Below are 17,541 nucleotides of genomic sequence, written 5' to 3' on the forward strand. Positions count from 1 at the left end.
ATTTTGCAGTTTATGACGGTAAGTAAGATGCTGTGTTCGATTTCGACTGAATTTAAGAGTGATTCAGCTAGGTTTATTAATTATTGCATTTCTTCGATTTGCTCTTCATCACTTCATCCTTAGGAAACCATTTATTATTAAACTCTTTATTTGTATACCACAACATTTAAAATATAACAAAAACAGAAACATCGAAAGAAGTAGTAATACAAAAGGCGGCCTTATCGCTTAATAGCGATCTCTGCCAGGCAACCTTAGAATTAGGAAAAAAAAAAGAAGAGGAGAATAGACTGCTGGTGGTACAAATATTAAAATACATACATGCAAATAACTACATGCCAATACATAAACTAGTGTGCACAAATAGATAAAAAGTAAATAATATAATAAATAAATAAATATAAAAATAAACTAATATATATAATAACAACACTTACATAATTAAATACTTTAACATACAATAAATGAGTAAGTACATATATACATACTATTAAAAGTCGTTAACAATATAATGGGCCTTAACTGCTCTTTTAAATATCGCCAGTGATTTGGATCGTCGTATGCTCAATGGAAGCGCATTCCACAATTCCACAGCTCGTACGCTAAACGAACGCTTATAAAATTTTGTCTTATGATAAGGCATACACAGCGTCAGCGCACGGCACGATCTTACACCAGATTGCTCACCAAGAAAAGTGAACTTCTCTTTTAAATACGAGGGAGTATTTAGATGAAATAACACACAGTACAGAAGAGAAAGTACATGCATATCCCGGCGACGACGAATAGGAAGCCACTTGAGTTTTTGTCGAAATACGGAAACATGGTCATATTTGCGAAGGCCAAATATGAACCGAATAGCCAGATTTTGAAGACGCTCAAGTTTATTAAGCTGATCCTCGGTCAGATTAAGAAAGCTTGCATCCGCATAATCGAGAATAGATAGAAAAAGAGAATCATCATCATTACATCACCTTATTATCATCATTAACCACCTTCAGAAGGTTTAAGGCTATATTTCATCACTATATTTATAAAAAAACTCTTTGACAGTAGTTACTAAATGTACAGGACACTGTACATTTAGTAACTATTTGTTGACTATTTGTTGACTATTTGTTGAGTTTGATTAAACCCTGTTATATTTAAGGGAGCTCGGCTGATTCTGATACCTGCTCTAACATTCAATCGTTTATTGTAATTATAAAAAAAATGCAAACAAAAATGTAGTCCTTATATATGAGTGCAATTGATAATGAAATATGCAACACTGAATGCTCGAGAATTGCCAATCAATTCATCAAGTCTAGTTAAGATGAACGGACAATGTTTAAGCTCATGGATGTCAATGGAACGGTAATTCATTGGGCTGTCAACTGTCATAGACCTAAGACCAATCATTAATGTAATGTGTCAGTGTCAAATGGGCATGGCTGTGTAATTCGTGTCACGCAAATGCTTCAGTATTTACTACTTTATTCAATCTCTGATTAGATTTTAATTAAACTGATAGTGATTCTTAATTTGTTGCAATTGATTATCTTGAATTACAAGATTACTAGACAAATATTGTATATTGTTCAAACAGTTCGACAGAGATTGGCATTTGTTTGGGACCGATCATCAACCTAAGGAGTGCTCTTGAACTCTGATCTTGAACAAACTTTACGTGCTCAAGTAAGTGAATTAAACATTTCAGGCGTCCGGGGCCTTAATGGTCAAAGGCATAGTCCAAATTCGGGTTCGGAATAATATCTTGGGCAGTCTTGTTTTATACAAAATTAAAATGTAAAATATTAACTGTTGCCCCACGTTTTTGTGTTTTAATAGCCTGTAGGACGAGTTTATTTGAGAGATGTGTGGCATAAAATTTTGGTGTAGTTCAACAGATGTTTCCAAGTTGTGTATTAAAAAAAATCGGGTGTAATTTTACGTATCTGCAATAATAACTGTTTTGTTGAGGTGTAGCCCTTATTTATTTAAATAAGAATTAACAGTAATTAATATACCTCTAAAGCATGTGAAGTAATATATTGGTTTTTCACATTTTATAGTAGTTACTCTTTTACAGATAAAATATGGATACAATAAAGAAGAACTGGTACTCTGAGTCCTGTGAACTTTGGCCAGGGAGTACATTCTCATTTGAAGTAAAGGAGGTTCTTCATGATGAGAGGTCTCTGTACCAGCACATCCAGGTGTTTGACACCATCAGCCTTGGTAAAGTGCTCGTGCTTGATGGCATTATACAATGCACAGAGAAAGATGAGTTCTCCTATCAGGTAATTATATTCTATTTCTTTTACATTACTACCTAAAGATGTGAGTTGCATCTTCAACTATTGTGACCTAAACCATTAGTAACCATTTTAGTTCTGCAGTTGTATTTCTAATATACTCAGTGCCCACTACAGAGCACTGGTCTCCTATGACAAGGGTCTAGGCAGTTTATTTTTTGAAACCTATAAATCTTTATTTGTATGAAAATAATTGAATTATTTACTTGAATACATTTCTTACAAGCGTAATGAATGTTTAAGATGGCAGTTCTTGATAATTATTTAATTACATATTTTTATTACAGTAGACAAATTTAATATATGATAATATGTATATTATAAACAAACAAACAAACCGACAAACATGCATTTATTATACTAGTATATATAGCATCTTAACATTATTCTTTTCCATGTCTGTAGGAGATGATATCTTTCCTACCGCTATGCTGTCACCCGAACCCTGAGAAGGTGCTAATAGTAGGAGGTGGGGATGGAGGTGTGGCAAGAGATGTGGCCAAACATCCACAAGTTAAGGAAATTGTACAGGTAACAAATAATACTAAGTTAATTGTAAACTGTCGCATTAATTCATACAAATGACTTTGGCAACTAATGAGATGATTACTGTCACAAATGTTTATGATAAATTTTGCCATGATTGGTACACAGTGGCGTGCATAGAGGGTATGCAAAGGGTATGTAGATGTTATAAAATGAAGGATAGGCATTATAAGAGTTATAAAAAGTCTAGATTTTCTTCATTTTATATCATCTGCATACCCTGTGCATACCCTCTATGCTCGCCACTGTTGTTACAGATGTGAAGCTGTACTTAGGTAACAAAAGCTATTTCAGCCAGGGATTGTCACCTAGATGCTTGCCTACAGTGAAAAGGGTCCTATGTAATCTCTGGGTTGCGAGCAAAATAAATGCCATTATAAAATATTTCTTATTCACATTATATATTATCAATAGGTAATTACGTAGTCTATGGGCGTTACAAATAAACGCGGCATAAAGTCTGAATAGTGATTCTTGGTCTCTCTTTGTTTGTGGCCCTTAGAACATCAAGTAATAGCCTATGCGCAGTACACTGATGGACTAAAGGCCTCTCCCAACAGGAGTGTTTGATAATAATCACTATATAGCTGGGCAGACGGGTTGGTGATCTTAGTCAATGGTAGAAGTAGCATAGAGGAACCTGCTGCCCGCTCTCCTTTATATAGTTCCCTCCCTTAGTCGCCTCGTACGAACACTCTCACCCTTCATTCTGATCTGCCCTCAGCACTTTAGTAAATAATAAATAGTAAGGTTGCCTGGCAGAGATCGCTACTTAGCGATAAGACCGCCTTTTGATTCCTGCTTCATTCTTCATGTGTTTGTTCATTTTTTTTTTAGACTCGTTTTTCTGAGTGGTGTACAAATAAATAATTCCGTGTTATATCACACTTCAATTGACAGACACTTTAAAGACACGCAGAGCGTGAGAAACACTTTAAAACTAATCCAATTTAATTTAATTGTATCGCCGGTTGCACTATACCGTTTTCCCGAACCTAATTCTCTACCAAAAAGAGTTGTCAAGACGAGATCGCTTAAAGCGATAAGACCGCCTTTGCGCATCTTATTTTTATTATTTTTGTTATTTCTTGTTTTCACTTTTAATTTGTGCAATAAAGACTTTATTTATCTATCTATCTATCCAATATTATGCCATATTTATTGTTGATTCATAAAAGTTTAGGGTTTAGGTTGAAATAATAGAGATCTGTATCAATTGCTTCGGAAAACATCGTGAGGAAAACTGCATGCCTGAGAGTTCTCGATAATGTTCTGTTCGTACTGGGCCAGCGTGGTGGAATACGGCCTTAACCCCTTCTTATTGTGGGAGGAGACTCGTGCCCTGTAGTGGACCGGTGGCGATGATGATGATGATGATGATGATGATGACGATGATGATGATGAATAGAGAGCAGGACTAAATAATAATAATTATTAACGATATTAACATCTTTTATGATTGCATTGTGCAGCTCTTGGATGTTCGGACAGGTAATCGTCTTATTAGAAATAATTATTGATTTAGATCAGTGGCGTGCACTTCATACATGCACAAAAGCTCTGCCTACCGTAATTTTTTTGTATAACTCATTAATGCGAAGGATTTCTTTCTTCTTTATGCATACCCTGGTCAAAAACGCTGTGCACGCCACTGATTTAGATGAGGGGCTCCCAACCTTATAAAGCCAGTGGCGCCTTACAACTTAAAAAAATTGTCACGGCACACGCGCTTACTGGCTAGGTAAGGACCTAGCAGTGGCGTGCATTTCATATATGCACAAATGCACTGCCTACCCATAAATTTCGTATATCTCCATTTATCCATCTTTATGCCATTTTCAAACTTTATGCCTAACCTGATCAATAATCTTGTGCACGCCACTGGGACCTAGCTAGTACAAGGTACTTGTAAGTTAGGAAGATAGGCGCAAAAAATAAAACATCCTCATTGGGAAAGTAATAAAACCATTATAAATAATGAATAAATATACTCTATAAAGTAGGCAGTGCATTTCTGCATGTATGGAGTGCACGCCACTGCCCCTATAAGAGATTAGGCTTGCGCCCATAAATTTTAATAGGCGGATGAATTTGCTTCTCTGTAAAATAAAATTGATGATATTAATTAAACATGAAATTTATTGTATTTGATATGAGATTGTATGAAATTATCAAGTATGGAATGTACTTATTATTTCAATACATTGATGTACGCCATAAATGGTGTTTTGCATGTCTTATGTATTCACAAGAAATAAATTAATAAATATCCATTTTCGTTGACTTCACATAAAATAGAATATCTAACTATTATACATTTTATTTAACTATTTGGGCATACAAAGTTTCAAATTTACCAGACCAGTCTGATAACGGGAATGTTATCTCAATGTTGTGGTTTAAGGTCAATTTTAGTTTTATCAGTTGCTCTAATTCGTCTCGAACTCCAATATTTTTAACAGACATAAGGATAGCGAAGTTTCTATGTACCATGTACACAGACGAAAGACTTTTTCTATACTCATATATCGTGATTTTTGTTTAGCTGCGGTGATTGATAGCCTGGGTAACGCTTCGGCTTCCCTTTCGGGGGGACAGAGTTCGATCCCCGGCACGCACCTCTTAACTTTTCGGAGTTATGTGCGTTTTTAATTTGAGTAATTAAAATATCACTTTCTATAACGGTGGAGGAAAACAGAGTGAGCGAACCTGCACGCCTAATGTTTTCGACGGTGTGTGAAGAAAAATAGTAATATTAAGAAAAATAGAAAAATAGTAATAAGAAGTAAATAGTAATATTTTCTAATGACAATGTGAGATGGAGATAACAAAAAGAACACCCGGCTAAGTTAGTTGTGGGCTTCTTCTTAGACCGGGGCGCGTTTGGAACCCTCGTAGCTTTAGTTTTAAGTTTACGATTGTAGTTATCGCCATCACTACTCACTGCTATGTACACATTTCGTATATAATCAACGCATCAAAAGTGCCATCTATGTGCTATTTGAATAAAGAAATATTTGACTTTGACTTTAGTAATACGCACTGGGCCAGCGTGATGAACTACGACTACGTAATTAACTAGTATTTAAAAAGTCATGCTATCACATCGTTCTTGCGATAATAATAGTCGAGCGAATAATTGTATCATCATCAGCAACCCATAACGGGTCTCCCCTCAGAATGAGAATGGTTTAGGCCGTAGTCTACCACGCTGGCCAAGTAAGGATTGGTAGACTTTACACGCCGCGCCGTTAAGTAGATTATTGATGAGAACTCGGGCATGTAGGTTTCCTCGCGATGTTTTCCTTCACCGTGTTTAATGCAAGTGTCATTTAAATTGCTTAAATTGAAATCGCACATAACTCCGAAAAGTCAGGGTTGCGTGCCGGGTCTCGAACTCGGTCTCCACCAAAGGACAACCGAAGCCTTAATAATAAATAATTGTAGGTATACTTAATCTAAAATAATATTCGAAGAAATTTTTTGACAATGTAGAATGTTGGTCATGGTATTTATTCTAAGATTCTATAGAAATGAACCTCGAGTCGTAGACCATAATACCTAAGCCATGGGGTGGGTGTATTGTCACAAATTCTAACTATTGCGCGACCAGTACATGTCAGTGGCGTGCATTGCATATATGCAAATAAGCAGTGCATACCCTACCCTCAGGGTCTTAAAGAGCCTTCAGATAGGACCATTAAAGTTTTGTAATTAAAAAAACACTAAGTAAAAAATATATGAAAGCGCCATCTAGTAATGAGCGGCCAAACTTCTAGGTCAATTGTCGCTAGACAGGCGACAGCGCAACCAGCGCGCGCGAGGCGCATAGCGTACAAAATAAAATCTACTTCATATTTTAATTTTTAGCCGTAAACGCTAAACATTTACCTTTTAAAACACGTAAAAATACCTATATTATTATTTAAATCTCATGTTATCGATTGCAGGGTAAATCCATTATTAAGAATCACTCGACATATGACGCCCTCTACTGTTGCATAGAAATATCAAATAAAATAAGCACGCCCAAAAAAAGAATCGTTCTGCTAGATGTGTGCGTGCAAGTTAGTAGTGTGTGTCGTGTAATGTTATAATCGTGCGCTTGTACTTACAAGATTAGCATTAGTTCACACAAGAACAGTTTCATTCATAAATTCTCTATGTATGGGTGTCTATAAGCACTGCTTACGGAAGTGGATAATCAATTACGTGTTTGATTTTTTTATGAATAAAATGATTTGCTTGGTTTGTTATTGTTGTTAACGGTCATTATTCTTTTTTTAGAATTAAAAACATTATTCACAAATGTAAATACCTTTTAGAGTCTTTTAAGAAAATTAGGGAACTAATATTATCGAGTTAGTCTTTCGTTTTGAAAATAATCTATGAAACCAAACGCTGTCTAAATTTTGAAAAATGAATAATTTAGGTTTTCCAGGAATCATTGGAAAGTGAGAGAGTTAACAATAAATATGGTTTCTATTTATTGTTTACATATTTCGGATATTGTCAAATATATAAAGAGCAAAACAAAAGAAGATGTCGTCTTGGAGAAGATTTTAATTAAACGAAAGTGTGAACACGATGCTTATAAACTTTTTGTATCACAAAGCAAGCTATCGCTTTACTTAGATGAGAACCTCTGGCCGCTGGGAATTATTTTCAGACGGTTTGTGCACTTTAAACTGAGACGCTCTAACGACACACCTGCTACGGAGGTGTTATCGAAAAACTTGCAAACTGGGAATGGCCCTAACATGTAGAATAGTAACATTCAACTGTAAGAGTGTGAAGCGCTCTTCAGATGGCATACGCGAGTTTTGTAAGACAGCTGATATAGTAGCGCTGCAAGAAACGTGGCTGCTGCCAGACGAGTTGTCTTTCCTCGAGACGCTGAGTGACGACTTCAGCTCGACGGGTGTGTCAGCGGTGGACACCGCGGCAGGCATGTTGCGTGGAAGACCGTACGGCGGAGTCGCGCTTCTATGGAGACGTAGTGCATTTCAAAATGTGTCTATTGTGCAGTGTCATAACTCGCGTATTTGTGCTATCAGAATAGTGTTACCGGAGAAATCGTGTATAGTTATGAGTGTATACATGCCTACGGATGCAGTGGCTAACCTAGCAGAATTTACTGATGTACTGAGTTCGGTAAATGCGGTTATTGACACTTACAGTGAGAGTTGTGTTTTTATATTAGGGGACTACAACGCACACCCTACGGAGAGATTTTATATCGAACTGTCTCAGTTCTGCATAGAGCAAGAGTGGACTTGTGTAGATGTCGAAATGTTAGGTTTAATGTCGGATACCTACACTTTTATAAGCGAAGCCCACGGCTCCAAGCGATGGCTTGATCATTGCGTAGCTACTAAGGCAGCTATAGCGTCTGTGAGTAATGTTTATGTGTTGTTTGATATTATGTGGTCTGACCATTTCCCTCTGGTGGTAGAATGTAATTTAAATGTGTTACAACCAAAGAAACCTCTTAATAACACCTCTCTAAATGTAATCACTTGGGGTGAGAGAGGTCAAGAGCAGATCCATACATACCAGAGAGAATGTCATGAAAGGCTTAGACTTATAGACTTTCCGCATGAGCTTCGTGAGTGCTGCGACCGCACCTGTAGTGATCCTAAGCATGGAGTCGCTATTACAAAGTTGTACGGTGATATCGTCCAGGCCCTTCGAGATTCCTCGGTGGCGAGTAGAGAACCCATCGGCAAGCGTAGAATAAAAAAGACAGTGATAGGCTGGAATAAACACGTAGCTGAAGCACACGGGCAGGCGAGGCAAAAATTTTTGTTCTGGTTATGTTACGGTAAGCCAGCTACTGGACCGATTTATTTGGAGATGGCGGAGGCCAGAAGAGTTTTCAAAGCACGTTTAAAATGGTGTCAAAACCACCAAGATCAGATTAAAATGGATATTCTGGCCTCACATCATTCTAGAAATGATTTTAGAGGATTTTGGAAACATACCAATAAATTAAATTATAGGCCGTCTATACCCGTGAGCGTCAGTGGCGTGAGCGAGCCTGGCGAGATTGCTAATGTTTTTAAGGAACACTTTTTCGTAAAATCGCCATTGGGGCCCTCTCATTCGATGCCTAATGTTGAGACCGGCAGGGTAGTGGGTATTCAATTTCAGTGTAAAGAAGTAGCAAGTATAATTAAACGCATGACCAGAGGTAAATCCCCAGGCCATGACGGTCTCAGCATTGAGCATTTACAATATGCTGGGCCACATGTACCGCGGGTTTTGACGATGCTGTACAACGTTTGTATAAGCCACAGTTTTATGCCTCAAGAGATGATGCGTACGATAGTTGTGCCTATAGCGAAAAATAAAACGGGGGACCTATCCGATAAAAACAACTATAGGCCCATCTCATTGGCTACCGTCATCTCAAAGGTATTTGACAGCTTGCTAAACACTCTCTTAAACAGGATAATTATGCCACATGACAACCAATTTGGATTTCGGCCTGGTTTGTCAACAGAGAGTGCTGTGTTGGGGCTAAAGCATGCTGTTACGTACTATGCGAGGCGGAAGACTCCGATTTACGCCTGTTTTCTAGACCTGTCGAAGGCATTTGACTTGGTTTCGTACGATGTATTATGGAAAAAGATGGAGGAAGCAAATATACCTCCAGAACTTACCAATATTTTTAAATATTGGTATCAAAACCAAGTCAACAATGTCCGATGGGCAGGCGTTCTTTCGAATTCGTATGGGTTGGAGTGCGGGGTGAGGCAGGGTGGTTTATGCTCGCCGACTCTCTTCAACCTTTACATGAATGAATTGCTTTGTGAGCTCAGCAGCACCAGGGTTGGCTGCTACATAGATGGGGTTTGTTTAAATAATATAAGTTACGCCGACGATATGGTGCTGTTGAGTGCATCGGTCTGCGGTCTCAGGGTACTGATGGCTATTTGCGAGGCTTATGTAGAAAGACATGGACTTACCTACAATACAAAAAAGAGTGTGGTGATGGTCTTTGAGGCTGAGGGTAAGACACCGAATAAAGTACCTCCTATTTTGATCAATGGGGTAGTATTGGAGAGAGTTTATCAATTCAAGTATCTCGGGCATATTTTGACTCCTGGCCTCAAAGATGATGCTGACATCGAAAGAGAACGGAGAGCATTGTCAGTGAGAGCAAATATGCTGGCTCGCAGGTTTGCGCGGTGTACCAACGCCATTAAAATCACGTTGTTTAAATCATATTGTATGACGTTCTACACGTGCAGCCTGTGGGCTAAGTATTCTCAAAAATCGTATAACGCGCTCCGTATACAGTATAATAATGCCTTTAGGGTGCTGTTGAAGTTGCCCCGCTTTTGTAGTGCATCGGGGATGTTTGCGGATGCACAAGTTGACTGCTTCTTCGCCACAATGCGCAAAAGATGTGGCGCCCTGGTGCACAGGTTGCGGGGTAGCTCCAACAGCATCCTAAAGATGATCGCCAGCAGGTTGGACTGCAGATATGTGAATCACTGCTGTGCTATTTCAAATGGACTAGAACGGCGGTGATTCGCATATCCCTCTCTTATACGTAAGTTACTAACATAGGCTAAGTATTTACTAACAAAATATGAGCTGTATTTGATGCTTGAAATAAAATTATTATTATTATTATTATTATTATTATTATATCAAAATAAAATAGCGTTCGTACTCATACTTACAAAAAATTAAAGACTATTTTGACTAATTTCGATTGCAATATTATCTATAGCATATTCAATCGCCATTATTGTTTACCTTCGAACAATGCTGTATGGCGTTGTTGATAAATAAACGGTTCAAGTGCATAAATTCAGTAACTTGTTTGAGTAGTGATAGTTTAATGTGTTAGGGTTAATTTATAGTTTATTCATTCATTTTATAATGAAAGCATATTCGTGCGGTCTTTGTTTGGGTTCAGTGTGCCTGGAAAAAGTACTTAGAGAAAACTTTAATTTCTATCCCTATGTCGTAAAATTAGAAATCATTCGCAAAGGAAGGAGTGTACCAATGTTACAAATATCCCAAAAAAAGGTGATAAAGTAACACGTATGTTTAATAATAAATATTACGAAAACTTTTCTTGGCTAAGCGGCTTTGTACTTACCAATCTATTATTTTGCTTTCCTTTTGTTTTATTGTCCAATATACGTAAAGTGTGGAATGATAATTGTGATCTTAATAATTTTCATAAAGACGCTAAAAACATGATATGTTGGAAAAATATTATCATCATCAGTGTGCTTAGAAAATGCTGCCGAATGGTGTGTCATAATTTTGTGACGTAAATCAGGGTATGTATTAGGTTGTTCGGAAAGTCATTTCGTTTTTTCCCGCCAGAGGACTTAATTACGTTTTTTCGAAACTAACTTCACACTTAAGCCCCATAACCATTATATGTCTTGAGAGCTGATATTGCAAGGCTTGTGTGTGAAAAAGTTCTATTAATTCTACCCAGTAGTTTTTGGTTGGTGCCCTTTTAAATATGGAGAGCAATAAGCAGCATTTTCGTCATATTTTACTTTTTAACTTCAGAAAAGGTAAAAATGCTGTCCAAGCGAGAAAAAAATTGACGGATGTGTATGGAGAAGGCGTGTTAACAGTACGCCAGTGCCAGAACTGGTTTGCAAAATTTCGATCCGGCAATTTTGATGTCGAAGATGCACCACGGTCTGGAAGGCCGGTCGAAGCTGACAAAGATGCGATAAAGGCATTAGTTGATGCAAATCGGCGAATCACCACACGAGAGATCGGTGAGAGGTTAAATTTGTCGAATTCAACTGTTTATGGCCATTTGAAAGGCATGGACTTAACCTCGAAGCTCGATGTGTGGGTGCCCCATGTCCTTACCGAGCGAAATTTGTGTCGTCGTGTTGACGCGTGTGATTCGCTCCTCAAACGTCTAGAAAATGATCCATTTTTGAAGCGGATTATTACTGGGGACGAAAAATGGGTTGTATACAACAATGTTAAACGCAAGAGGTCATGGAGCAGAAAAGATGAACCGGCTCAAAGCGTGTCAAAAGCCAACATTCACAAAAAAAAGGTGATGCTCTCCGTTTGGTGGGATGTCAAAGGAATCGTTTTTTTGAGCTTTTGCCGGACAATACAACGATTAATTCAGAAGTCTATTGTCATCAGCTGGACAAATTGAATGATTCACTTAAAGAGAAGAGGCCCGAATTAATCAACAGGAAGGGTGTAGTGTTCCACCAGGATAATGCGAGACCTCACACAAGTTGGGTCACTCGCCAAAAACTTTTACAGCTTGAATGGGACGTACTGCAACATCCACCATATTCTCCAGATCTGGCGCCTTCCGACTACTATTTGTTCCGGTCCCTGCAAAATTTTTTGGATGGCAAAACCTTTACCTCAAATGAAGATGTCAAAAACCACCTGGACGAGTTTTTTGCCAGCAAGGACAAAAACTTTTATGAGAGGGGAATTATGTTACTGTCAGAAAGATGGCAAAAGGTGTTGGACCAGAATGGCCAATATATAATTTAATAAAATATTTATTCATTATACGAAAACTGTCTTTCATGTTCCCCAAAAAAAACGAAATGACTTTCCGAACAACCCAATACTTTTATTCAATTAGCAGTAGATAGACGATAGTATTAAATCAATCAAAAATATAACTTTCGTAAAATAATTTGACTATAAACCGACATACCTACCTATCTAAAATCTAAATTTTAATTTTACTTTATGTTTGTGCTGAACACCTTGTGCATACCCTGGGTCCAAGGGCTATGCACGCCACTGGTACATGTCTACCCCGGCCAGTGGCGTGCATAGAGGGTATGCGCAGGGTATGCAGATGATATAAAATGAAGAAAATCGCCAGTACGAGTTATAAAAAACCTAAGGATAGGCATTGTAAGAGTTATAAAAAGCCTACCCGTAAAAGTATTTTAAACTCTTATTTTCAAATTCAAATTCAAACTCAAAATTTCATTATTCATGTAGGCCTATCACAGGCACTTATGAAGCGGTCATACATATTTGTTTACATAATTGTAAGAGGGTGGTAATAACTTAGTTCGCCAACTTAAATCTAAAGCTGCGAGGGTTCCAAACGCGCCCTGGGCTAAGAAGAGCCCACAACAAACATAGCCGGGTAATTTTTTCTTAATTTTATATCATCTGCATACCCTGTGCACACCGTCTATGCACGCCACTGACCCCGGCTTAATTATGTCCTTGTTGAAATTCAGTATAATTTCAGGTGGAAATCGATGCAATGGTCATTGAAGTATCAAAAAAGTACCTCAAATTTATGTCCGTCGGCTTCGATAACAAAAAAATGACCCTCCACGTAGGCGACGGGTTCGAGTTCATGAAAAACCACAGTCACGAATTTGACGTCATAATTACCGATAGCAGCGACCCCGTCGGCCCAGCGGTCAACCTATTCCAGGAGAACTATTTTTCATTGATGAAAAGTGCATTAAAACCGAACGGTATAGTGTGCTCTCAAGCGGGAACGTATTGGGATAGTATGGAATTAGTCAAGAATACCCTAAAGATTTGCAAGAATCAGTTTCCAGTCGCCGCGTACGCCACCACCTCGGTACCTACATACCCGTGCGGTCAAATCGGTTTCGTAATCGGCTCTTTGGATGGAAACGCTAACCTTCTTAACCCGGTACGGGAATTTTCGCTTGAACAGCTGAAGAATATGGACTTAAAGTACTATAACTCAGATGTCCATAAAGCATCGTTTTCTTTACCATCGTTTGTTAGGTATGAAATTGAGCCGTAAAGTTTTTATATTATGCTCTAGACAGATGAACAGCATTTAAGCTGTGAACCAACTGCAAATTGCAGTTGATATAATGGCTGTTCATGAATAGCGTTCACATTGATTTCACAAATGGTCATTTCTTGATCAGTTTTGGTTGATACAGTGTTAGATAAAGGAACATCCGCTTACAAACGTCAGAGTTAAATGGAATTGTGTTTCTTGTTTCCTGGCTGATCGACACATTCAAATTTTGCAGTTGATTTGCAGACAAATAGCAGTCTGTCTGTAAAGACCCTATATGAAATATGTTTTATTTTTTTTATGTAAATGTGCATTTATTATACATTCCGATTATATCTTATTAGACGTAATTTTAAAATATCGGGTTATAAAATTCCTATAATGGTGATAACTTGAATATTACGTGATACCACGCAAAGCTATTTGCTGCGTACTCTTTGCGGTCCACTAGACTACAAGTGGCAATGAGTCTCAGACGCTTATCGTCACTTAAATAAGTACGGAATAAGATGAAAAAAAACTAACTGCCGATCTTTAAACGAATAGTTACAATAAGAAATGGGGTCATGGCGCCGTCATTTTGATTTTTTTTAATTATAGTCAGTACGCAGTATCACTTGGCATGATGTAAAGAGTTCTAATAATACCTCATAAATGATAAATATACAGGCATTTAGAAGTTATCGTGCAATAAAGACACTTCCTTACGTAGGTATATAATATGAAGAATGTGTGTGTGCGGGGTTGTCTGTCAGCTCTTCGTGCTTCGTTTTTATCAAAAATAAGACTCTTACACTTGATATATTTAATTACAATAAATCGCTGTGTAATCACACTTAGCTGTTAACATACGTTGCTCTGATGCTAGCAGATTAGAATCGGCAAACTATCTGAATGCGATCTGTTGATATTGTTTTCTTTTGTATTCAAGCAATATAATTACTCAAAGTCAAAGTCAAATATTTCTTTATTCAAATAGGCACATAGATGGCACTTTTGATTGCGTACATTACATGTAAAATATGACATAGGAGTGAGTTGATGGCGATTAACAAATTCGTCAACTTAAAACTAAAGCTACGACGGTTCCAAACGCGCCCTGGTCTAATAAGAAGCCCACAACACATTGTCATTCAGAAACTATTATAAGTACTTAGTTAGGTACTTAAATGTGATTTTTTTTTACTAATATCGGGGTTGTGTCTAATATAACTGGTATATACCTGTCAGGTTAGCCCGCTACTTAGACTTGTGTCATCGCTGGCCTCCAGATGATATTGGTGACAAAGGGTTACAGTGTATTGTGTAGTAAAAAAAAATACCTTATTTAGCAGCACTCAGCATCTGTAAGGACAGCCCTACTCTTAGACATATAAGTGATATTTGCCAATAATTGGCATCATTAACAATGTACATTATACATTCCATTATCTATAGATACGTTTCCAATGTCTGGATTACATGGCGATAACTGCTAAACCGAACATTGCAGACGCTCCGACTTTTACCGAACTATGTTCTTACTATCATAGCTTATAGCATTATTAGTTCCAGTATTATAAATCTTGTTTAAGGGATGTCAAGATCATAGAAAACTGTAACTGTGTGTTTTTTTAAACAATAATGCTTTTAAGCGATGATAGTAAGTCAGGTGATAGAATCGCTGGTATTCGAAAGACGCGTTCGGAATTCCAGTGATTGCAGCTATTAATGTTGAAAAAAGATCCGGCATTCCAATTTAATATTTCGTTTAAGTTTATTCAGCCGGTATTTAAGAGTGAAATAAGCACCTATTGCAGTATATAACTAAATATACTTATAGAGTATTGCATGCTCAAATACCTAAGGGTATATGCTATAGGTCCGATTTCACCGCTGAAACGCTGCAATAAGCGAACCTAACTCCGTTTATGCGTTTAACTAAACGTGGTTTTATTAAATTTAGTTGCCAAAGCGCACAGAAAATCAGGGCTGAAGCCGGTTTTCCATCCAAATGGATTTGCGTTTCCACCAACACAGAGTTTCGTCTTTTGTTTTCCACTGCAAAACGAGAGAAATGAGCGGAGAGAGCTGTGCGGAAAATGAGAAATAAATATTGATCAATTTCAAGTTGCTGAGGTGAGAAAACTGCAAACGAGTCCGTTTAAAAGGTGTTGCCGAGACCTTAACGTAGCGGACTCATTTCAAGTACCTTTTACTCGTTCGATCCGCCCCTCTCTTTCTCTGTGGAAACACTGCAATGTAATTTGTCATTGCGAGTCTATCCTTTAATGACTTCGATCGCTGCCTGAAACTGAGTGAGTTCATTTCAACTCTTTCGGCTCGCTCAGTCCTTTCCGCTCCACTATTTATTGGTGGAAACACAAGTATGCAGTTTAATCTTGCGAGTTGAACGGAGTCCTTAATGGGCCCGCTCCGCTCGCGGTGGAAAACCGGCTTTAAGTCCGATTTCACCGTTGAAACTATGCTGCATTAAGCGAGCTTAACTCAATTTACGCATTTAACAAAACGTGGCTTTATTAAATAGTTTCTAAAGCACACAGTGAAGTCAGGTCTAAGAGTTCTTAGTTGAACCTGTAATAGAGCGCTATATTGTTCTTTGTGTTAGTTGTTAAGATTATAAATGTACGGGCGATTTCGAAAGGGGCGTGTGTCAACATTTCATAGATATGAAATAAGAACAATTTTTTTATATTAAAGTAGTGTAGAATTTATAATATTTCCGATACTAAAATTCCAAAAATTTTTTATGTTAAACTTTACTTTAGCATGATATTGTATGGTCGTTTTGAATAGTAATTATGTCACCAAAATACTTTTTAAGTTGTCATACAGAATACCGTGTAAAAATCCTAAGTATCAAAAGTAGACCAAGGATAACGACTGCGACAGAATAATGTAATCCCGTCTTTAGTTATTTTATATTATTTACTCTCAAATATTTGTAATCTAACCGGAATCTTACGTTACTTGAATTATATTCTGTTATTCTTTTAATAACTATTGCAATCCTTAGTGTTTTTTTACTAAGCTATTTGTTAATAAAAAAAATATTTATGCTCTATGGAATGAATAAGAAAAATGTTGCATTTTGGCAGATGACGTCTTGTTCCTAGCACATATTATGGACGTCACTTTTGTCTGCGCGCAAGTTATGGCCGCTTGAAACGTAATATGGCAAATTAAGGATGCATAAAATGCCAAAATGTTTTATCAAACATATTAATATCGATTGCTACTACATTCCAGCGGTTTTCGATACCTGATATATTATATCGATATATCGATACATCGATATCATTTCTGTGAGTTTATGATAAAATGCTAAGTTGCGCACAGAGTATAATGATCGAATATCAAATTCATTCATTTAAAAAGTAATAGTTATAAGCGAATGTGATAAAGAAATCGAGATATACATATTTTGTGTATAATGTTGTTGTTTATTTTTTATTCATATTCAATGTTAAATCGGGGACAATAAATTATATTGTTTTTTATACATAACACTTTGTTTTTTTTCCTTACGATTTCGTAATGGTTCTTAAATATAGTTCAACGGGTACATACCACGATAATATTTTAGTCCCGTCGAGCCATGCAACTGGGTTGAAATATCGACAAATCCAACAATATTATCGTGGTATGTACCCGTTGAACTATATTTAAGAATGTAGATTAACCTGAAAATCTTAGTTTAAATTCGTAATTATTTACAATTTAGGAAATGGTACATTTGAATGCTAAACTAGAAAAAAATTTAACTCTAGTTTTATTTCAGTAAAAAAGTATCTATGGTATATTTTACTGCAGAAACTTGTCTTGATATAATATATTACGAGCAGGGCCCACCTTGAAGATTTCCTGAAACCTTAAGGATTATTTTAGAATTACTGCATCTTTATAACTTCT

General features: G+C 37.1%; 1 protein-coding gene across 1 annotated transcript; it reads left to right on the forward strand.

Moving 5' to 3' along the window:
- Positions 1-1,436: 1,436 nt before the first annotated feature.
- On the forward strand, positions 1,437-14,654 carry LOC120627195 (spermidine synthase). Its single transcript, XM_039895056.1, has 4 exons — positions 1,437-1,677; positions 2,072-2,282; positions 2,703-2,828; positions 13,090-14,654. Exons 2-4 carry the CDS (start codon positions 2,079-2,081, stop codon positions 13,624-13,626), a joined length of 867 nt encoding a protein of 288 aa, XP_039750990.1. The 5' UTR covers positions 1,437-1,677; positions 2,072-2,078; the 3' UTR covers positions 13,627-14,654.
- The last annotated feature ends 2,887 nt before the right edge of the window (positions 14,655-17,541 follow it).

Source organism: Pararge aegeria, chromosome 11, assembly GCF_905163445.1.
Source record: "Pararge aegeria chromosome 11, ilParAegt1.1, whole genome shotgun sequence".
Taxonomy (NCBI): domain Eukaryota; kingdom Metazoa; phylum Arthropoda; class Insecta; order Lepidoptera; family Nymphalidae; genus Pararge; species Pararge aegeria.